This window comes from Ailuropoda melanoleuca, chromosome 14, assembly GCF_002007445.2.
Source record: "Ailuropoda melanoleuca isolate Jingjing chromosome 14, ASM200744v2, whole genome shotgun sequence".
Lineage (NCBI taxonomy): Eukaryota > Metazoa > Chordata > Mammalia > Carnivora > Ursidae > Ailuropoda > Ailuropoda melanoleuca.
The window spans coordinates 79,654,656-79,677,884 of record NC_048231.1 but is presented as its reverse complement, the minus strand read 5'-3'; the positions used below and the strand labels follow the sequence as shown (position 1 = coordinate 79,677,884).

Sequence of the window (23,229 nt, the reverse complement as noted above, 5' to 3'; positions counted from 1 at the left end):
AGCCCCTGGGTGTCCCAGGTCCCTCTGAGGCTTGAAGAGCGGCTGTGCCTTACCCAGAGTCCCCGGCTAGCTAGTTAGGGCCACCTGGGTTCTAAGCCCTCCCTGGGCTCATTCTATGGACCTGCCTCAGGGAAAGATGTTCCATGGGACCCCCCCCCCCCAGGCGGCAGATGCTCTGACTCTCAGCGTTTACCCAGCAGCCTCAGGGGTCTCAGCAAATTCAAAGCAGCAAAGAGACATTCAGGGAATTCTACCAAAAGCAAAGTCCCAAGGAACTTGGAACAGAGTCACTCCAACTACAAGAATGCTAACTGCAGGACCAATGGCACCATGACACTCGGATGAGTGGGATGACCTGCCCAGGTTGACGCTGGGTGGGCTCTGGGATAGCCCTCTTATCGTCTCACCAGAAAATTCCTTTCTAAACCCAGGGTCCCTGAAAAGGGGACGCTCATCACACCTGAAAGAAGCCAGGGTTGGGACTTGCCTGGGACACAGCGGCGCCTGCAGAAGCAATGTCTCCCACCTTTCGCTGTTGCCCCAGACTGGCAGAACCTGGCTGAGTTTGCAAAGGGTCATAGAAACACCCTATAACCCTAAGACCACAGGGTCAACCCAGAATGGTGTCCCAGCGATTTCCTGTGGGCCTTGTCTCAATGCCCAGTTTTTTGTCAGTTATGTATAAATATCAAGCTAACCTTTATTTTCCACTCACTGTCAACAGCCTTGAAGCGTGCGTGGTCTGGTTGCTACACAGACCCTCACATTCTTCCCGGGACTTAAGTGCTGGCACCTTCTCGCAGGGGAATGTGGAGGCGTGGCAGAGGCCGAGCTGCCTGCCGGGGAAGGACAGGAGGAGACTCTTGTCCTCCACCCACCCTCTCACAGGTCCTAGGTGTCCCTGGGGGGCTCTGCTTGGCCAGGGCGAGGGCTGGGTGGTGGGGTGGGGTGCAGCTGGAAGTAGGAAGCCGGGAATGAGTCAGAGAAGGAGCGTGATGATGACAGAGACATTGGAGCTCAAGGTCAGGGTCAAGTTATCAGGAATGGACCAAAAAGAGGACATATTTGGGATTGCTCCCACAAGGCCTGGTGCCCCCACACACTCCCAGGCCAAGATGCCCAGCCAAGAGAAGCTGGCCTGGGTAGGGTTCAAATATCCTAAAGTAAGATGGACAGGCCAGGCAGAAAACACCCAGGTGAACCCAGGTGTGACTCAGGGCAGGAGCCTCCCCTCGTCCCCTGCTGAGGCCTCTTAGGGCCTTAGTCTTTGTGTTTCTCAGGGAGACAGAGGTCAGGAGGGCAGAGGGAGTGAAGAGCAGAAGGATGGCAGATCTGGCTAAAGCGAGCAAGCCGGAGAGCCTCGCACCTGAGCTGCTCCCGACACGTCCCCAGGACAATGCTCGCCACTCACCCATGTCACCTTCCCGGTCCCACTTGCCATGCTGGCTCCCCATGTTTGTTCAAATCACTCAGTATGTGCTGAATTGAATTAAATTGAATGGACTTGACTGCTGAGGGACAGAATTCAATCCAAACTGCAATTAAATTTTCCTGATTTGAATCTGCTAATTAGAAAAAGCCTGGGCTGGAGTTGGCCGCCGTGTCGCCTCTCTTTTGAGGAAGTGTTCAATTTCACAGAGCATCCCCCAGAACCAGCAGAGGGCTGGGAGACATGGGAACACTTTAGAACAACGATTTCCTGCCCCCGGAAGCACCTTTCGCATGTAGTCAACCAGAACTCGGCAGCTTTTGAACCATGCTTGGATGCCCAGTCTGCCTGACTGATGGCTGGAAAACGACACAGTGCATGTCTGGCTTTTTAAAAAATATAGTCCCTGCCTCTCCATAGAAGTTTTTTGTTTGTTTGTTCTTACATTCTTTAAAACAACAACAACACTGTTGACCTCAAAGTTGCAAGGCCAGCCGGAAGAATTCCTGGGTACCCCTCACCCAGATTCCCCACGCGTTAATGTTTTACTATTTTGCTGCGTTTTTCGTTCCTTCTCTCTTTCTCTCTCCACGAATACTTACAACAGCTACACACACACGTCTCCTGGATTTTTTTTCTGAACTATTTAAAAATAAGTGGCAGGCGTGATGCCCTCTAAACCTAAATGCCTCGGCAAACCGCACACCTTTCTCGTGTTGGGGCGTTTGCACTGCGCCCTAGCGCAGGTCAGCCAAGTCCTGAGCTAGAAGCAGAGAGTCAGGTGGGACGGAGGGCCCAAAACCAAGCAGCACTGCATCCCAGGGCAACAAAGACCTCTGTCCCAAGGGCAAGAGATTGTAGAAGACAGGGACTTGGCGCTTACAGAGATGCCACGGCAGAGCCCTCGATCTCTCTCTCCAGCTTCTGTCCCCAGGCCTTACCCCCAACCCTGCTGGGTCTGCCTCCACAAGCCTGTGTTTGGTCTTGCTGGCTCTTCTCTGTGGATCCCTCAAGGCCCACCCCCTCCATGAAGCTTTGCCTGACTAGCTAGCTCCTGAGACTCCTTTCTGCCTGCCTCCTAGAAACCACTGGTTTCCAGCCCTCATTGACCTTGGGAAATGTTTTGAATCTCTGTCCCCTCCTCCCCTGCAGGACCGTGAGCACAGAGCCCCAGGCTGGGCACACGATGCTATCCAGCCACATCCTGAGCTAATCACCGAAACCAGGCCGAGTGGGTGCCATGTGGCCTGGAGGGTGACTGGGGGCAGAGGCAAAGACTGGAGCTTAAAGATGAGGACTCCTGCACCATCAAAGTGAAGGAAACGGGAACTCCAGGGACCAGGCAAGACTCCCCCGCTCTTGCTTAGGGACTCCAGAGACTCACCAGTCAGTACCCTCAGCCAAATACCTGGGCTGAGGCGTCTGGAGTTGGCCGAAGTCGAAGCTGGGGTGGAGGCGGTGGGGATGGACAGACACGCGCTCCTGACTCCGCCTGCATGGGAAGAGAAGAAGGGCCCACGGGGTCAGGGCTGCCCCGGGCTGGGCCAGGCCCCCGGAGCACTGAGCAGCCCCAGCCAGCCTGAGCCTACAGCCTACAGAGCCGTGGGCTTTGCCCTTCTTCCCAAATTCCAAGGACAGTTCCCAGCTGGCAGCAGCCGGTAACTCAAACATTCCTGCTATCTGGGGGCTGCCCACGACACTGAGGCCTCTCCCTCGGTGTGTCCCCTGCCGGCCTCCCGTCCCACCCAAACTCCCTCGCCTGCTCGGCTCCTTCTCCTGCTTCTTCCCTCTGAATTTCATGGGCTGTCTCCAGGGCACAGAGATGTGCCTCCTGCAGGCTTTCCCACACCTGTGCACCCCTCTGCTCCTGCCACACCCTTCCCCTCTCCTCTGCCCTTCTCCACACTCTTCCCAGCTTTCATGGCCCCAAAGCCACCGCCTGCAGGAAGGCCTCCCTGCACACTGCAGGCATGGTGACCTCGCCTCCCTCTGACCTGCTACAACATTCACCTCTGCTCCCGGCATCCTAACCCCCACAGTCACGGATGCTTAGAGCCTTTGAGATCATCAGGTCCAGCAGTCCTCAGTGTGCTCCAGGCACCCCTGGGGGTCCCCCAGACTCCTGTATGGGGTTCGTGAGGTCAAACCTATTTTCGCAATAGTACTAGGACGTTATTTGCTTTTTTACTCTCATTCTCTCACAAGTGAATGGTGAAGTTTTCTAGAAACTACACGTGATTCTGCAACAGATTAAACGCAGAAGCAGACAAGAGAACACAGTTGTCTTCTATTAAGCCAGGCATTAAAGAGATTTGCAAATATGTTTAAAAAAAAAAAGCCCCTCTTCTCACTCTACGTGTGTGTATATATACTTCTTTTCAAAAAAAGATACTATTGGTGTTAACATATGAGTTATTGTATTTTTAAATGAAATAATAAATGTTTTAAATTTTTCAGTTTTAATTTCCAACATGGTATCAGTAGTCATAATCCATGTAAACAGAAGGTTGTGTAATCCTCGATAATTTTTAAGACTCTGAAGGGTCCTAAGGCAAAAACATTTGAGAAGCACTAGTGTAATCTCATTCTAACAGCTGAGGCTCAGAGAGGTGAAGTGACTTGCCCAGGGTCCCACAGCTTCTTCAGACCTAGTATTATCTAATTTGTTTCGTAGCTGGTCCCCCCAACCAGACCATGGGCTCTCTGACGGCAGGGCAGAAGCAGCTGTGGCCTTTGGTGTCCCCTAGGGAACTTAGGTGTTAGAATCAGGTGATCATGAAGGTCGAGGGGACTTGAGGGGTCCCATTCCCCTCTGTGCAGTAGTCCGCCGTGAGCACTACAAAACCGGTTACCCGGCCCGGTCCCTGCACCTGGGTGGTGTGACAAGGACACACACCGGCTACCGAGGGAACCCGCGTCGGGTCCAAGTGGCCTTCACTGCCCAAAACGAATGCCTCTAACTGGAGCAAAAGCCGCCTCCCGCCCGTAACCCCACGTGGTGACTGCCCGCCCGCCCAGCGGAAGCCAGGTGTCCTGGCCGAGGTCCCGCCCCGGCCCCGCCCACCTCGGGTGCGAGACGAGCCTGCGGTGCTGGGCTTCCAGGAGCTGCTGCTGCAGGAGGTATTGCTGGTGCAGGGCCTGAGGTAGGAAGGAGGGACCTGTGACGTCCTGGAACTGCAGGGTGGGCAGCGGAGTCAGCGACTGGTGCAGGGTGCCGCTGTGCTGGTGGGCCGGGGCCATGTGGGCGCTGAGGCCCGGCTGCGACTGCACGGGGTGGGCCAGGGGGAAGTCGGGCGCCAGCTGCTGCGGCTGCGGGGGGCCCAGGTGGAAGTGGCGGCAGGAGGTAGCGTGCGGATGCTGAGACCTTTGAAAAGGGGCACCTGGAGAGGCAAAGACAGAAGACTCGTGAGGACCCGCCCTGCGCCCCTCCCCTGCCGAGGGGACGCCCTGCGCGGGTTCGGAAGTGGCTGCCGGCATGGGAACACGGCGATGTCATCGCTTTCAGGTGCACGTGGTCGTCCTCACCGCTGCCAGGTAGAGGCTCTGGGCTGTATGTGCTGGAGGGGGGAGGAGCGTTCCGGGCAGCCAGCAGAGAAGCCACCAGCATCCTTTAAAAAACCAACACACTTGTTAAGGGAGTTGTAAGGCACCTGAAGGCAGTTTGGCTTTCCCGAATTAGACTCCTCCCGTGCAACCTCAGCCCGACTGCCTGTTTTAATAGATGCCACCTAGAGAACATGCCGTCCAGCCTCGCCAAGGACCCAGCCCATAGGGAGCCCTAATTTCCAGAGACAAAACAACCCGACGTTTTTTTTTTTCTATGCAGTTTTGTGGAAAAGACTAATCCAAAAAAGTTATTTTTATTTAAATAAAAATTAAATAATTTGTTACGATGTTATAATTCATTTAAAAGCAACCACTTCCAGGAATAAGCTGGGTTCAGGGTACGTTTAATCTAGTCTCCTCAACTTTTCTAAATAAAATTGACCTTGACGACAGGAAAGCCTTACAAATTCTCCGTGAGGAATGATCCAGCTCTCGCCAGGGCGGTCCTTTACTAAGTAAGGCAAGAGGACTTGGCACTTCAGAAATGTTTACAGGGGCTTCCTGCTACGCGTGGCAGGTTCAACATGTATCTGCTCCTTCCAGCCCCGCTGAAATGAGAGCAAAGGAATCAAGAGAAGAGAAATAGATAAGGACAAAGAGAACAGAAATGACACACGCAGGCAACAGATGTCAACAGATTTTTGGAAGATGGAAAGCAAAGGGAAGAGTTAGCAGAACTGAGAAACCAGAAATCCAGCCTCTACCGAAGGGGTGGTCAAGTGGACAGATCTTGCCACCCTTGCTGGAAAGGTCAGGAATTGAAGGTGTTGGCTACTTTGGAAGGCAGGAGAGAGGGACACTGACTACAAGTCTGTATGAGGACCAGTTCTGTCTGGGGCTTCTCCCCTTTCCCATGGAGGCACTGACTGCCTACCCCTCCTTCACCCTGACATTCTGTAGGGAAACTGGGCCAGACAGCCTCCAATAGAGGCCGGCAGGTGTGCAGCACCATGGTCAAGCAGGGGGCACCCCCTCTGCCACCTGGTTCTGAAAGCACTGTCACCCAGCACACTGGACACTGGTCCCATAAAGAGCTCTACAGATGGTTCTGGTTGGGAGTGCCCCAGTAAAATGGTTGGGTCCCCAATCAGCCACTCTGTAATGAAGCCCATAAATGGAAAATCCACACACACACACACACACACACACACACGCAATTTCTGGACAGCTTTTAGTGACCTATTCTTCACTATGAACAGATAGCCCAAGGGCAACCAGTCTCTAAGGAAGATTACAGGGTGAAAAGAGAGAGAATGTATCCAATTTTAAAAAGAAAAGAAAAAGAACTCAGAGGAACAGAAGTAATGCAAGGACCAGGAAAAAAACTTCAAAACACTATAATTAATATCCTCCAAGAAATATAATGTTGGATCCATGAAACAAGAAGCGTTTTTAAAAGGAGCTAAGAGAAAACAAGAGAGAGAGCCCTTGGAAATTAAAAGCAGAAGGGTCAGAAGATAAAGCTGGGGAACTTTCCCAGGAAGCAGAACAAGAAAACCAAGAGACGGTAAGTAGGAGAAAACAGATATAAACATAGATGGATAGGTCAGAAGTTTCCATACATAACTAGTGAGAGAGAAAAGGGGGAGGAAACAATGGGGAGGAGATTAATGAAAAATATTACAAAACATATTTCCCAGAACTGATGGTCTGAGTTTCTCTGAGTGCCCAGCAAAACGGATAGGAGAACCCCACACTGAAGCACCTGTAAAATGTCCAAATTGTAGGAGCAAAGATGATTCTAACACCTTCCAGAGAGAAAGCAAACGGGGGCCACACAAAGGGTCAGGAGGCAAAATAGCATGAGATTTTCCAAGAGCAACGTTGGAAGCATGGAAACAGTGGAGCAACTGCCTTCATGATACCGAGGGGAGAAAAAGATTTCCATCTAGGACTCTATGCCCAGCCGAACTATTGATTAATCAAGCGTGAGGATAGAATAAAGACATTTTCAAACATGCAGGGTCTCAAAAATATCAACCTTCTCGGCACCCTTTCTCAGACACAAACCAAGAAAGAGGAGCAAAAACTAGGGGCTAGTATCTGAAAGAGCTGGGCTCTCCCGAGCTGGGCAGGGGCTCCAGCCCGGTGTCAGAGGGAAGCAGGGGGCGGGGGCTCCAAGAGGTTGTCTTGGAGGCAGGGATGGAAACGATAGGATTACCAAGAGATTTAGCCACATAAATGTAGTATCTGAACAAATTTTGCAATTTGATAGAGAATTTGGTAAGAACCTGTACAAATGTCATAAAAAGCAAGGCAGCCAAAAAGTAAGATAAAATAAGAAGCAGTTATTACCTCCAAGAAAAGAAAAGGTTGTGCAAGAAAGTGCAATTACTATGCACGACTTGGTTCAGCAGTGAACAGTATTTATATATGAATAATAAAACGAACATTAATAAACTGTATTAGAACAGAAGAGGACACTTCTCTCTTAATAAGAAGAAAATATATAATGTCAAAATTGAAAAATCAAATAGCGTTATAAGAATTTATTTAGAAATTTACTTGGTAATTTATGTATTTCAGGAAGTAAATACCCGAAGAAGAGTGGCGTGAGTTGAGTTTTGGGCTACAGGGGAGGGCAAGGGGCAGACACATTACTACATGTATCTTGTATACTGATGCCTTTCAACTTTGTAAACGATGTGCATGTCATTGACAGATTTTTAAAAATAACTATTTACAAATCCAAATGAAAATAAAAAGAATTTCTGACTCCTCTCACATGAGCCAGAAAAGAATTTTCTAGGAGGGTAATTTCTACCAACATTCTGGGTAAGTAGGGCCTCTCTGCCTGTTGAATTCTGGCTTTGCTGAATCCTGGAGCTGTGGCCTGAGCAAGCTGGTGCTAGATTCCCCCTTCTCCCTCACTCCACCCTCTGTTGTCACGCCTGACCATCAAAAGAGAAGAAGGCCAAGGTGACAGAAAGGGGCAAGAAGAGGGAAGGGATGGGTATTGAGAGATAATGATAAGAAGTGAGGACGCCTGGGTGGCTCAGTCAATTAAGCGACCGACTGTTGGTTTCGGCTCAGGTCATGAGATCGAGCCCTGCGTCTTGGGCTCCCCGTTCTGCACGGAGTCTGTTGGTCCCTCTCCCTCTGCTCCTCCCCCTCTCACCCATTCGTAAATTAATTAATTAATTAATTAATTAATAAAATCTTAAAAGAAGTGAAAGACAGTCATGACTACAGAGAAAGGGAATTGCACAAAAAGAATATATTGTAAAGACTCTAATCCAGCCTTGTCCAAAAGAATGATAAGGTAAGCCGCTGTGCGGAGCTTAACATTTTCTGGTAGAGAAGCCACCCTTCAAAGAAGTAAACAGATGCAGGTGAGCTTAATTTTTTTTTAAAGATTTTATTTATTTATTCGACAGAGATAGAGACAGCCAGCGAGAGAGGGAACACAAGCAGGGGGAGTGGGAGAGGAAGAAGCAGGCTCATAGCGGAGGAGCCTGATGTGGGGCTCGATCCCATAACGCCGGGATCACGCCCTGAGCCGAAGGCAGACGCCCAACCGCTGTGCCACCCAGGCGCCCCAGGTGAGCTTGATTTTAATAGTATATGTTACATAGGTGGATATATCCAAAGTGTTAGTATTTCAACAAGTACTCGAAAGAAAAAGAAATGATTGCGGTAGTTTCCGTCGTTTTTTATTGTGGACGAAGTCTTCGGAATGAAGTGGAGATTTTGCACTTAATGCATTTCAGTTCTGACGAGCCCCACCTTCCAAGAGCTCAACTGCCTCCCGTGGTTAGTGCCTTTCCCGTCGGACAGTACAGCTGTAAAGGAGGAAAGCCAACTCCGTACAGAGAGCAAAGCGCGTTAGCCAAGTTCCCCAACTGGTCCGTCTTCCAGTGGGGAGCTCCCCATGGCTCACAGGGGAGAGGCACACCCCCCAGCCGGGTAGGAAGCTCTGGCCTCCTGATCCCCGCTACCTCCACCAAGCTCGCCCCCAGCCATCCACATCGGTCTACTCAACGTTCCAGACGCACCACACACTTTCCCACGGAGGGGCCTTTGCTCACATCTCACCGGCTGCCTTCCCCGTCTTTAAAGGTCACCTCTCGGCTCTTCCAAAAATGCCTCCCCTGCCCGCCAGCCTCCTCTGAGCTCCTGGAGAACGCCCTGTCTGTATCACTCATTTGGCACCTGGCAGGGGCTACCTTGAGCTGTTTCTTCACACTCACCGCCCCCAGCTGGCTGAGCTTCGTGTCTTACTGTTTCTGGATCCCCACGCACCTCTCTGGGAGCTGGCGTTCAGTGAAGAGCTGCTGACTGACTGTCGGGGGGTCTGAGGGAGAAACAGCGGCTCAGGAGACTGGCTGCACTGAGACAGGCTGATGGCAGACTGGTTTGAAACAGAGGGAACGAGAATAGCAGGAAGGACCCGGGTGAGCTCTGGGTTTGAAAGCTGCGGCTTGGCGAGGACCTGTCTGGGGGCGGGGGCTGGCCAGTGTCCTGCCACCAGGTGCCCACCCAGCAAGGGGAGTCTTCAGGTTTCTGTGGCAGCCCCTTAGGAAGAGGACTGACTGACTGCCACAGCCCAGAAGGGCTGTGCTCCCTGCCACCTGGACCCTCCGGTGCCCTGGGAAATGAGAGTAGGCGCCCTCTCTCTGGGATGGGCAACAAGAGAAAGGGGAATCAAAATGTCTATTTGTCCCCTATTTCAGGCAGTTTCTACCTGCAAAGACCCTTTGGCTTCCCGTTCTGGGACTTTGGGCCCCTCTCCCCATCATCTCCATCCCCGGTGGATTCTCAGTCTCAGCGTCCCTGCTCAGAAGGGAATTGAAGCCAAGAGACAGCCATTCAGGGACCCTGGGCTCTCCTCAATCCTATGCCATGTAGGGGACTGTGAAAGTAGCAGAAATAGCTATTCTATCTGGTCTCTAAGACCAGAGCAGTGAAGTTCTCAGCATAGACTATCTGGGCCCATGACAAGCCAATGATCAGTGACGTCTGAACAGCACTTACATCCCAAAATGCCCCCATCAAAAGACAACCCACAATTTTTCCCATTAGAGTTACTCCCTTGGGTTAAAAAATAATCTCCAGATGTCCCTGATTACACTATCCATTTCTCATACTTCCTTGGGGCTGAAATGCCATCGATTGCAAGCTTCGTCATGAGCTAAATAACATTTTGAGGGAGTGAAGAGGATGAAGGAGCGCCCAGAAACAAAGCACCCCACTAAAGAAACCCATCAAGTGTAAGACACAAATTAGTTTAGTTTTGGAAATGGAAGAAAAACATGTGCATCTTTGAGTTCAGAAAATCAGTGCTCATAGCACCGCCAGAGACTGGCTTCAGGGGCCCGGGGCGAGCGCAGGATGGGGCAGGGCTGCGGAGGGAGGTCCCTGTCTGGCCCTGCACAGCGGGGCAGGGGAAGCACAAGGTGCAGGGCCTACCAGATGCCCACCTGGCCCACATGGGACACAGCAGGTGCTCCAGCAATGCCCAGGGATCGGTGACTAGTTTGTGCCTCATGGGCAGGGAGCCTGAACAGGCTGGCAGCTGGAGAGTGGGCAGATTAGAGGACAGAAACCACCCCGCAGGGGAGGGAAAGGTAAGGAGAAGCCCAGAGCCCTGGGACTAAGGGCTGTGGGCAAGGTGGGTGAGGATAACAGTGACAGAGTTTCCAAATCTCTGAAAGGTTCACTGACACGCTTCTGGTAAAGGACAGAGTAGAGATTTGAACCGAGATCTTTCCTGAAAGCAAGTGTTGATGAGAAGGAGGGGCTAGAGCCCGGGGAACTAGGAGGCCTGATAGAGCAGAGGTGGTGGTGAGGGGACCTCCCAAGGAGGACGGTGGTGCAGAAAGGGGGCCAGTATGCTCAGAGGACACACGGGGCCAGTCTGTGGTTTCCAGTCTGGGGACAGAGTCAAAGGGGCCGGGGCAGCCTCAGGGCTGGGCCTAGGCGGGAGCAGAGGGGAGCCAGGCCAACAAGTCAGCATGCCAGGGACGGAGACTGAGACAGCAGAGCCATGAGGCCCAGCAGAGAGGCTTCTTCAGAGCAGACAGCCTCCTGAGCTGGACGAGTATTCTAGCTGTATTCTCCTGTGCACCAACATGGTCACCCTGAAGTAAAGGGGCTTTCATCCCCAAGACTCCAGGGCCCAGACTCACCACCTCCAAGCCCTCAGACAAAGAGGGAAGGGGAACCTGACAGCTCTTCAGCCTGGGCTGCTGCCCACTCAGGCGGCCCGTAGTGATTGTCTCCTTCTGCTGGTGGGTGGCTCGGGCACAAGGACTGCCCACAGTCCCTATTGCAGAGTTGACCAGCTGGCCAGGACCAAAGCTCCCCTGCTTCTCCCAGGGATATGGGACCCTGGGAGAGTAGGGCGGGACCCAAACCCTCCAGGCCTCCAGGGACGCCAGCTTGGCGTGTCCCATCCTCCCCAGGCCAGTTCTCAGGGTGTCAGGTTCCTGCTGAACCTCAGCTCATTGACCCAGCGTCACCCTCCCTCAGACTTGGGGGCAGAACAGGCGGTGGGGAGGGGAGGGGTGCTGGGCAGAGTCCACAGAGTCAGAAGGGAGGGGGCGCCCCGCGACTCCCTCCCAAGGGCCCCCAGGATGGTGTGGGGAGACAGAGGATGGCAAACAGCTGTAAGTCTGGTCCCTGCTGAGCCCTCTCCCGGAAGCTGGGGCTGGGGTAAGAGTTTACTCCTTTCTGAAAAGCCGGCTCTCAAGCAGCAAAGAAACCCAGTCTTTTGAAAAGCAGATTGCTGTCCACAAGAGGCCAGTGAGGAAGGCCTCTGCTACGCAAGAGGTTTTCAAAGCCAGGCAGAGTTATCTGGCATCCTAGAGGCCAGGGTGCCTCCCCTCACAGTCAGACCCGAACAGGACGTCGGACTTCTCTGGGTCTTTGTCTCCTAGACTTGTGACCCACAGTGATGACACCTGGTCCTACACACCTGCTAAAAAGTCTCAGCTGTCTGAGACCTTGAGCATCTTCCAGCCAGGCCTCTCATCTTGCTCACTGGGGAGCCAAGTAGAAAGCCCTGGGAGGTGTTTCTGAAGGGACTGCTGCGCTGCCCCCAGGAGTCCCGAGCCGGAAGCCCAGCCACAGGTGTCCTGCCCCAGCCCCTGTTGAGACCTGTGTAATGCCCAGTGCCTGAAGTGGGCTAGAAGCAGTGAGAAGCAGAGCAGACCGGGGCTGACCTATCCTAAAGCCCAATTCCGAGCATTCCCTGCCCAGATTCCCCTCCTGGCCTCTCTTTCTCTCTCTCTCCGCCCTGTGTGACCTTCCCTCTCACCTCTACCGGACCTCCAGGGCCTTGCCTGCCTCCAGCCCTTGTGCTGCTCCCCTGTCTACCCAGACTGTCATGCCCTGTGCAGCCTGGACTCCCCAGGGCAGATGCTCATCCCCCTCGGAGCGCCCCAGGGCCTTCCCAGCCACGGGAGATGCTCCTCCCCATTTCACTGTGGCATTCACTTCTTATACTTGGCATTTCATTCGTGGGCAAATTTTACCTCCAAAAATAAGCTGTGATAAGAGTGGTTTGGGAGCAAATACGATGCAGCAGACATCCTATGTTCTTAGAGGGGGCTCAGGAACCTTCTGGGGAGGGGGGATGAGACAATGAAGGGGAGAGGAAAAGAGAAAGATTGGGGAAGAAGGAAGAAGACAGGGAAGAAAGGGGGAAGGAAGGAAGGAAAGAAAAGGAAGAAAGGCCCTCATTATCTCAGAAAAGGTAAAGATTAAATTATTAGCTAGTAAGGAAGTAGGGTTCTTCATGGAATCATTGAATATTCAAGCTCAGTGATCCTCAGAAAGTGGATAGCCATGTTGAACAGAGAAGAACCCCGAAGAGGGTAATGTGGGGTGGTCTGTGCAAGGGCTCCCGGGTAGTGACGGCTGAGCTAGGGACTAGGGCTCGGGGCTTGTCCCCCTGCTCTGCCAGCACCAGGGTCCCCACGTGCCCATGCATGTCCCCACACAGTACTCCCAGAGAGGAACCCACCTGTCCAGGTGGAAATGACGTGCCATGGCCCTGGTGGTCGCACCTCCCCTGCCTCACCCCCACCCATCTCCCCAAATGCCCCCAGGAGAAAGCGTGTTCCCGCCTAAGGAGGTACCCATGATATGACAAGGGCCCAGCTGCCGTGCCCCTGGAGGGCGGGACAGGCTGAGGAATCGCCATGCGGATTGAGATTCCGTAGGCACAGTGCAGTCTCCTTGGGCCAGCAGCCTCAGGCCTCCCCCACCGGCCTAAGAAAAGGCCAAGGGCTTGTCCCGCGGATAGCAGGGCAAATCTATGGGGCCCCGGGAAATCCTATGCCTCACAGGATTTGACTGATGAAAAGGATGAAGGAAGTCCCTGTGTATAAGCATCAATTCGGGGCGCCTTGTAAGAACATGCACGTGGGTATACTGGACTGCAAGGATGAGACCGAGGTGGTCAGGGCCCTTGGGCGGTCTGACACGAGGAAGAGCTGATGAATCTGGGTGTGAGCCGGGAGGGGGACACTCTGGGGCCGGTAATAGCTGCCCGAAGAGGGATGAAGCTCTTTCTAGCAGACTTGGGTCAACACAAGGAAGATGTCTCTTAGACTGTCACTATGTCCCCCAAAGTTCCTCATCAATGGAGATGCCCATGCAGAGGCCCACGAGCTGCCCAGCAGCGGAGTGTGGACACTGGAGCAGGAGATGGCCAGGAACACCTTCAGGTGGCCCACCAGGAGATGATGCGAACTCCCGGCCACCTCTCCCCATGCCAGACTGGGCTGCAGAGGCCCGGAAAGGCTGGCTCAGGGGCCAGGGGAAGCAAGGACGGAGCACAGCAGCAAGGAGTCCTCAGCGCCCAAGCTTGGAGGCCCGAGCCTGGGTGCAAGGAGGAGATGTGAGCCACAAGTCAGACTCCCTGTTCTCCTCCACGGGGCCCCCCATGGTCCTCCTCTTTCCTCTGCCGATACAGCTCAGAATTCCTTTTCTTGCATCTGCTGAGCCCCCCGATGGCCCACACTGACTTCTCTAGCCTGGGCCATATCCGAGATCTGCGTGGCAAGGAACGCATCCTCCGTGATCCAGTCAGATGCAGGATGTGACACTTGGGGAGGTGATACAGGAAGGATGGGGGGCGGGGTAAATGGTGGGGAGTCTTGAATCACGAGACCAAGAGTCCGGGGTATACTTCATGAGCTGAGTACTTGATGGCAGATCAGACAAATCCGAGATGAAGAAGAGGGAAAGTGGGCCATCTGCCCAGAACCCAGCTTCCTCTGCTGCTCTTCCCACTCCCTTACCACCTCCTCCCACTCCCTTACCACCTCCAGGTAAATCGGTTTAACCTCTTCTGCTCCAGTCTGATCAACCCCAGGAGAGGCCTATTCACCAGCTCGGCTCCTTGGGGTGCCAGACATCTCCCTTCCTCCCTCTCCATAGTTTGGTTCCCTGACCAACAGAGCCTGGAAAGGAAGTGATATGCCCAAAGGGGTCCTTTCCAGCCCAGAACAGCTCTGTGAATGCTCCCCAGGGCCAGTCTTTGATCTCTAATGAAAAGCTCACCTTCTTCCAAGGAACTGAATTCCGGGCTCTCAAAACCACTGCTGGGAGGGGAATTTCCATCCTAAGAAAGCCTACTTGCTCTGGACCCGAAACAATTAAATTGCATACTTCCAGCAAGCTGCAAAAGGCCAGCGTTTAGCTCCAGTTGCCCTCTGGGACAGGAGTAGAGGCAGGGAGCCTAGGAGGGAGTGGCCAGCTAAGGACAATCTGCAATTGCAGACAAAAATGCCTACGGGGAATGGGATGTCTTCCAGGCATCATCCATCCCAGAAGATACTTTTCTCCACCCAGTGCCACAGAGGTCTGTAAAAACATTCCCAGCGCATGCATGCGTGGGTGGCTCAGTTGGTTAAGCATCTGCCTTCAGCTCAGGTCATGATTCCAGGGTCTTGGGATCAAACCCCATATCAGGCTCCCTGCTCAGCGGGAAGTTGCTTTTCCCCCTGCCCCTCCCCCGCTCATGCTCTCTCTCTCTCTCTCTCTCACATAAATAAAATCTTTAAAAAAACAAAACAAAATATTCCCAGTGCACTCATAAAAGGATATCTTGTGGAGGGCATCCGGGGTCAGGAGACCTCCCTACATGAGGGCAGGCCCTGGGTCTGTCTCATTTACCTGTATTCCTAGGGCCTGGCACAGATCCTAATACATAGTAAGAACTTGCTGAATGAATGAATGAATGAATGAATGAATGAATGAATGAAAATGAACAGTTGAACGTGTAGGAAGTAGCATCTTGCTAGCAGCCTTGGTAGTGCGCGAAACAACTGCGCCCTGCGAGTTCGCCCCGGTAGGCTTGAACGCACACAGGAACGAGGGGGGCAGAAGTGTAAGGCTGAAGGACTAACCTGGGGAATGCCACAGACGGAAAGACTGAGGATTCTTTCAGGGAATAACAGGGCCCAGTTGCAAGTCCAACAGGGATGGGGGTGGCCGAGCATGTGAGGTCTTCACTATGAATCACAACCAACTTACTCAGGAGAAGCAGCGGTTTCAGACCCAGAGCAGAAGCCCTCTTCCCCCCGTTCCTGGCCGGGGAAGGCGGGCTCCGAACTGTGGACTCCGAACTGTGGACGGCACTGGTTAGTTAGCTTTTGCAAACCACGGGCAGTGACTCCTAGGTCATGAGGCCAGATACGCGCTCATAGTCTTGATTCTCCAGTAAGTGAAAAAACAAAACAGCAACCAAACCCCAACGACTTCCCAGAAATGCAAGGATGGTGCCTGGACCTGGTCGCCTCAGCGCTGCCCTGTGCCCGGCAGGTAGACCAAGTTTAGGGAGCTGCTGTGAGGGGCACTTCCTCCTGAGGGTCTCAGAGCACACGTCCCAGCTACGCAGAGGTGAACACCAGCCCTGTGAGCACCCGGGACGGGCCGCAGGTAACACCACTCCCACCAGCACGTTTCCATCTGTTCCGACACCAAGTGCCCCCGCCCGCTCCTCCTCAGAAGAGTGTAGAGGAGGTTAGCCGGGGGCCTTGCTCGAAAGCAGAAGGGTTTTGTCAGGAACCCGTTATGAAGTTGTAATGGTGGGGTTTCAGAGAGAAGCAGGTGAGTCCAGGCACTGGGGGAGTCCTTGGCCTCCCCAAGACCCTAAAATCAAATCATATCAGTGCATGGGCATCCGTTTGCTTTCAGAGGGTGCCGGACGCACTTAAATTTGATCCCCAGCCATTACTGCTCATGGGCACCTGGGCCAGCACCCTGGGGCATGGGGTGTGAGAGCGACAGAGACAGAGACAAAGGAGGGAGGCCCGGAAGACCTTGGTTGAACTGGCTGAGAGAGGAGAAGGGAACGCGGGAGAGAGGGAAGGCTGGGAGGACAGATGGGGGATACCATGAGGGAAGAGGGAGGAGGAGGAGGGAAAAGATGCCTGGGAGAAGCAGAGCTGTAGGGATCTCACAACTGGCAGATCCCAGATGCCTCACCAGCAGCAAAGGCCCATCTCAGGTCACCTCCTGTGACTCTGTCCGCCCCTCGGCTGCCACTGGCTTGGCCTGTGATAGCACCATCCTCCCTCCACCAGACAGGCCTTCCCCAGGCGGGACTGGGCCAGCTGTGCACTCAGCTCATCGCCTGGCATCCTGGACTTATTTTAGGCCAGTGTCCCTTCCACCAGGTCACCCCTGCTGGCCTAAGAGCCCCCCCCCAGGCCCAGACTATGCCCATTCCCATGGAGGAGGGCCCCACACAAGCCCCCAGCAGGCCAGCTGAAGCACCTTGCATCGCAGCTCTGGGCTGCAGCCTTCAGTCAGGGGGATGGGCATGTAGCCTCTGCCCACCTGGCGGGGTGAACACTGAGACCCCGCCGGGGAATGCACCTCACAGAGGACGAACGCTGCTCGCCCTCCACTGGGCCTGGCCCGGGGCTGGCTGCAGGGAACACCAACTCCTCCCAAGTCTCCAAGCCCCCCATCAAGCCGCAAGCATGGTCTACAGTGAGATGGCAGGCAAGGGAGCGTGCCCAGGGCAACCAGCACTGGGCCACCGGAGGGCTCTCTGCTAAAGGAGGCACCGCGGCCGGCCTCCTACTCCCGGGGTGAACCCAGGAACGACAAAGAGAGAGCTTCATGGCCCAGTAATAGCATTCCCACCGGAGCTAAAAATTCCTGGGAGGGAGGCACTGCCTTGGGTCAAGCATGGCTCTCTCATACTCCTACTTTTAAGATGCAAATGTCCCCAGGAGGGCAACACATTAAGTCCCTGGTGTTCAGTGGGGTTGACCATGCAGAGTATTCCGTCCGTCCAGAGAAGACGGAGAAGCATGGAGGTGCTGAATGAAGTGGCCGTGCTGGGAGAGAAAGTCTATCTTTACCCCCTTCACAGCTTTGCCCGGCAGCCCTGAGGATGAAGCTAGCCAGACCAGCCCTTCTCCGGCCACGTACTTGCATTTGATTCTAAACCTGACTTACTCATTCACCCAGTATTGACTGTGTGCCTCTTAAGGGGCAAGCGCTGTTTTAGACGCTAGGGACGCAACCGTGAATAAAACAGCCGGAAATCCTCGCCCTCACGGGCTGGTGGTGTCATTCTGTATTATCCCGTGTGCTCACCCCACAGGACAGTTCCACATGTGAGACGTGGCTAGTCTAAATTGATACAGGCTGCCAGCGTAAATATGCACCAGGCTTCAAAAACTTAATACAAACAAAATAATGTAAAAACAAAAACAAAACACTAACAACTTTCAAATGAATTATATGTTGAAACAATAAATTTTGGATATTTTGGATTAGATTGTGTATATTATTAAAACACATTTCACCGGTTTCTTTTTACTTTTTTTTTTTTTTTTAGATTTTATTTATTTGACAGAGATAGAGACAGCCAGCAATAGAGGGAACACAAGCAGGGGGAGTAGGAGAGGAAGAAGCAGGCTCCTAGCGGAGGAGCCTGATGTGGGGCTCGATCCCATAACGCCGGGATCACGCCCTGAGCCGAAGGCAGACGCTTAACCGCTGTGCCACCCAGGCGCCCCTCTTTTTACTTTTTTAATATGGCTGCTAGAAAAAAATTAAATTATATATGTGTCTTACGTTATATTTCTGTTGGATGGTGTTGGTCTAGACACGAAGTAAATAGATAAGGAAATACATCACTTAGTGATGATGCTGATAAGATCTGTGGGAAAACTGAAGGAGGGAAAGAAGGAGAAAACTGAGTGGGGGGAATGTTTCAATTTTAGATAGGTTGGCCAGGAGGGCCTTCAGTGAGAAGGTGATGTTTTTGTAAAGAGCTGAAGGGGGCCGAGGATTGAGCATGAAGATACCCAGGAGAAGAACTATCCACGCAGATGGGTCTGCAGTGCAAAGGCCCTGTGGTGAGAGAAGCCTGTCATTTTAAGGACCATGTGTGGGCGGAGCACAGTGAGGGTTGGGGAGAGTGGTAGGAGTTTAGGCAAGATAGATATTAGGAGCTCAGGGAACAGATTGTGTATGCCCTCGTTGGCCATTATAGGATGTTGGCTTTTACTCCTAGTGAGATTAGGAGCCAAAGGGGTGTCTGAGCAGAGAAGTGGTAAGATTTGGCTTGCTCTGGCTGCTGTGTTGAGGACAGGCTGTAGGGATAAAAGGGAAGAAGCGGCAACCAAGAAAGAGATGATGGTTTCTCGGACCAGGGTGGGAATAGGGCAGAGGGAAAAAGGGGTGGTCAGATCAAAATATATGTCAAGGGTAGAGGTAAGCAGATTTGCTGATGGACTGGATGTGGATTGTGCGACAGAGGACAAGGAGGGCTCCAGACCTTCAGTCCTGAGCAATTAAGATCGTGTGGCTGACAGTTCAAAACAGTGGCCCCAGTTCTTCCCCTTGGGGTATGCTCACTCCTTACAAGGTGATTTGTAGCCCCTCCCATCAAGAGGCAAAATCTATTTCTTCATCTTTGAATCTGGACTTGGCCATGTGAGTGGCTTTGGCCAATAGAATGTAGTGAAAGTGACATCATGCCAGTTCTGAGACTGGGCTTTCAGAGACCTTGCCCATTCCCACTCTCTTGGACCCTTGCTTCTCCCACACAAACAAGCCCAGGCTAACCCACTGGAGGATGAGAGACATGTGAAGCTGGGAAAGCTCTCCTAGCTGAGGCCATCTGACACCAGTCTGTCCCTCTGACCTTGGATATGCGACTGAGCCCAGATAAGACCAAAGGTCCCAGCTGACCTCAACCCAAATTATCAGCCCACTGAATTGTGAGCTGAATAGATGGTGGTTGTTCTGAAACCATACTTCCGAGTGGCTGTTACACAGAAAAAAGCTATAGCTGGCTACACATGATGTTGCCATGTATTTAGTAGGGACTCAATTCTGAGTGATCCTCTGTTTTGAATATGAGTCTGGCTGTTTAGAGAGCAAAATCCTCATCCCTCCCCGAAACACCCAGAGCACCTTGAGAGGGCTGGATGGAATCCAGGTGCACCCCGAACACTTACTGGGTGGATAGATAGATGGACAGATGGACGGATACATGGATGAATGGGTGACTTATTATTTGGCCCCCTAAGCACCAGCCAAGTCCCGGCATCACCCTTCCCCTGACAAAGCCAAAAGAGCTTTCAGTGCCTCTCCTCTCTGCCTCCAGTCTGCAGTTGAACCTGATTTCCTGGTGCTTTCATCAGCGACAGCAACAGAGAGCTGAAACCCTCAGAGCCTGTGCTTCCTTGAGAATGTGAAGCACTGATTTTTAGCCTGTTTTTTGACCTCCCACACCCAGCCTTTTCCCAGATGTGCTGGCAAAGAGACAAATCAATTGTTTTGTGTTTTTCCTGCTCTCCACCCCCATGACATGTTAATTAGCAAGGAAAATGCCAACAGCAAAGTCAAAAAGGCTGAGGGACAGTCCCCAGCCCTGAGTAGCCAGCTGGTGCAGCCTTGGCTGTCCTGACTCTGCCACCCAAAGTTGGCGGCCACCTCCAGGGCTTCGGGCACAATTTTCTGCCTCCCTGTTTGTCTTTCCTCCACCCGAGGTCCTCGAGATTCCCTCGGGACTCTATTTCAGTGCCTCCGTGATGCCCACAGTAAGATGGGTGCATTATGTCACCTCTTAGAAAGCATTTCCCAAATTCAGCCCCACAACCACCCAGCACAGTGAACTGTGGAAATTGGTTCCATTTTAGAGATGGAGAAACAGGCTCAGGGGGTTAGAGAGGCTTACCAACATCAGTTGGCCCAGGGCTGGGGATTTGGACCCTAGTTTTCTCATGCCGAGCCTCTCTTTCTTTCATTGTCTGCACCATCAAAATATGGGGCCGAGAACATTGAAGAGGGGAGCTCCGTAAGCAAATCACTGGTAAGGTTACCACCTTAGGTCTCCCATGGGCATTAAGTGATGTCAGTTAAACTCTGGTCAAAGTCTTCCAGGCCCAGGGAAGGGGATGCTTTGAAGAGACGCAGGACTCTCCCAGGCCCTGAAACTGCTCCCTGCCCCCATGTCCTGGGTTGCAGGTGTCACCTGAAGCTAGGGGTGTCTCTGAGCCACGAATAAAGGCCCATCTTGCCAGGCTCTTTACAGGGGCTTAAATCAAGCCCTGATCCCACATATAGTCGCCTGCAGCCCCGGTGCGGGCTCCCCATTCACAGAGCTCCCCATCTGCAGCGGTGTGACGGTGCAGAGTGAAGGTGTTTACTGGGTGCAAGGTGGCCCCCAACAAACCTAGTATGGCCTTTTGCAAGACCCTTCCCAGCTCCCGTTGCACCCCTCCCTCTCCACTAAGGCAAGGGAAGCCACGAGCAGCACGGAGTTCCACATGCTGCATTTGACTTTCCGGAGTCAGAGGGGCGTGTGTGTGTGTGTGTGTGTGTGTGTGTGTGTGTGTACGCACACACACAGAGGGCAGCCGTGGCCTTGATCCACAGCCTGCTCCCTGCCTGGCTGGAATTAGGCCTGCCTGTTGGCCATAGCTACACATAGCCCTGCTTTGCCAGGTCGGTCATTTTTTTATTAAATACCTGCTCTATACCTAACATGAAAAGGGGGAGTGGAGTATTTTCCTGCAAGGAAGCAGTGGGGTACATCTGCCCTGGGACCCCGGGGAGTTGCATTCAAGTCCAGTCTTACTCACGGTGTGGCCTCAGGCAAGTAGCCTGCCCTCTCTGAATTCCAGCTTCCCAACCTGCAAGACAGGCAGAAGGAGGCTGCCGTCTCGGCGTCCGGGATGGTCACGGGTTCAGAGCAGACGTGCTGCAGTAAAGTGCTTTGAAAAGGTGCAACAACTCACACCAGGGAGGCCTGATAGGAAGGGTGTTAGAACAAACATTCACAGAAGAGCTGAGGGTCTGCGGTTATAGTGTCCATGCAGCAGACGACTTCTGGAAGGTGACATGAGTTCTGACAACAGTGGCTCCCATGCAGAGGGAATACAGGTGGCTGAGGGCAGGGGAGGGAAGGAGATGTGGTTTTCTCTGTCTCTGTACATCCTTTCATACCATGTGCATATATCGTATGGTTTTCAAAATACACAAAGGAGATTTTAAAAATAATAAAGATGAAGTACACCAAAATGGGCAGGCTGGTCAGTCTTAGGTGTTGTCCTGCCCCCCTTTGTCCTCCCACTTCCTCACCCCAGTTTCCCGGGTGGCCCACAGTGTCTCCCACTCTTCTCCCCCAGTTTCAGCTTTCCCCCCTCCCCAATTTGAAGATAAGTCAACTGAGGCACAGAGAAAGTAAACAACGGGTCATCATATGACCCCAGGTGGCAGGGCTAACACAGGGTGCATTGGGGTTCTGTTCCACAGGGCGTTGGGGGACTCCATAGCCAGGGAGGGTCCTCCGACTCCACTCAGAACTGCTGAGAAAGCCAGTGGGAAGGCCCTCCAGTGGTGTGAGTTCAGGGACCACAGGGCAGGCTGCAGCAGACAGACTTTGGGGTGGAGAGGGTCTTCCCTTAGATGAAACCACATGGTCTACTTCTGGATAACGCTGGGCTTGAGTGATGCTGCTTTGGGTGTGAACTTGAGAATCGGCGCCCTTGGAAAGGGTCTAGGCAGCCCACCTTATTCGAATGCCACTCTCTGAGAAGAGGGACGCTGGCAGGGTTCCCGGGTTGCAATGTTTGAACCAAACAATTTTGAAAACTAAGTTCAAGACCTGTCACCCGAAGCAACAAACTTTTACAGAGGGCCACCTAGCCCGGCCACCCTGCCCACCGCCCACCACCCACCCCCAGCTAAGGCAGGAAGACGCTTGGAACACCCCCAGCCTCTCAGAGTGCTGTGCCCTTTGAAGCCAAAGTCTCACTACTTCCTGAACATCCAAGGCCTCAGAATTCTGGTGGGGGATTGAGGATCCTTGTCAGGGAGACAGGAAGGATCTGCCTGTGACCTTGGCCAGGGTCTCCCGTCTGGGCCTCTGTGTCTCAGCTGTAACAGGGCGCAGTGGTACCGGGCCGGCAGGTGTGACATCTAGAGGCATTCACTCCGTGATGGCTGCTAGCAACGACTCCACAGTCATCACAGCTCCTCCCTGAGGCGGCCTTGCCCTTCTCCAAGGGTAGAGGGGTGCTGTCAGGACCACCAGCAATTCCCTTCCTGTCTTCCCTGCTTCCCCTGGCAGGGGAACTTTCACTACCAACCCATGGTTGGAGGGGCTAGGGGCTGGGTGGGGGGGTGGGGGCTGCTGGGGAGCGGAAGTGCGGCAAGTGGGAAGAATCAGGCAAGGGAGGAGGCCTCTGCAGTGCTGTGACGGAGAGGCCAGCCTCCCTGGAGCCGTCTCCACCACCCCAGGCTGCATGCAGTATGGGGCTCAGCTCCCAGAGGGACATTTGACAGGAGGGCTCCTGTTCTCTGCTCTGACTCCCGCTATCTTCAGAGACTGACAGGCAGCTGTGAGCTGCTACCAAGAGTCAAAGACAGTGGCAGACGGCAGACCGGCAGGGACATGTTTGCCCGCTGGCCTAGTGGTGATCCTCCAGGGCTGTCAGGCAACCAAGAGACCAGGGCTGTTGGCCTGCCTCCAGCCAGCTGGGCAGTCAGCCCAAACCAGGATACGTCCTGTCCACCCCACGGCCCCTGGAGTCCACCTGTTCCCCACACCAGGACATGTGGTCGTGGCAGGATCCAGTATGAGATGTGATTTTGCAGGACTTAAACTTTGGTTAAACTTAAGGAGGGGGGTGGAGGTGGGGAGTTGTGCTTTGATTCCCAAGCCTCGAGATGAGCCATTCTCTCCCGCTGAGCTTGAGATCTGCACT

At 53.2% G+C, this 23,229-nt stretch overlaps 1 protein-coding gene across 2 annotated transcripts in view; it reads right to left on the bottom strand.

Moving 5' to 3' along the window:
* Nucleotides 1-23,229, bottom strand: part of RNF165 (ring finger protein 165) — a 108,284-nt gene that overhangs the window by 15,426 nt on the left and 69,629 nt on the right. For both annotated transcript variants that reach the window (XM_034642682.1, XM_011223506.3), the window contains exons 2-3: nucleotides 4,494-4,809; nucleotides 2,814-2,921 (exon numbers count right to left, since the gene is read on the bottom strand). In XM_034642682.1, coding sequence (XP_034498573.1) covers nucleotides 2,814-2,921; nucleotides 4,494-4,809 — 424 coding nt within the window. The remainder of the gene's footprint in view (nucleotides 1-2,813; nucleotides 2,922-4,493; nucleotides 4,810-23,229) is intronic.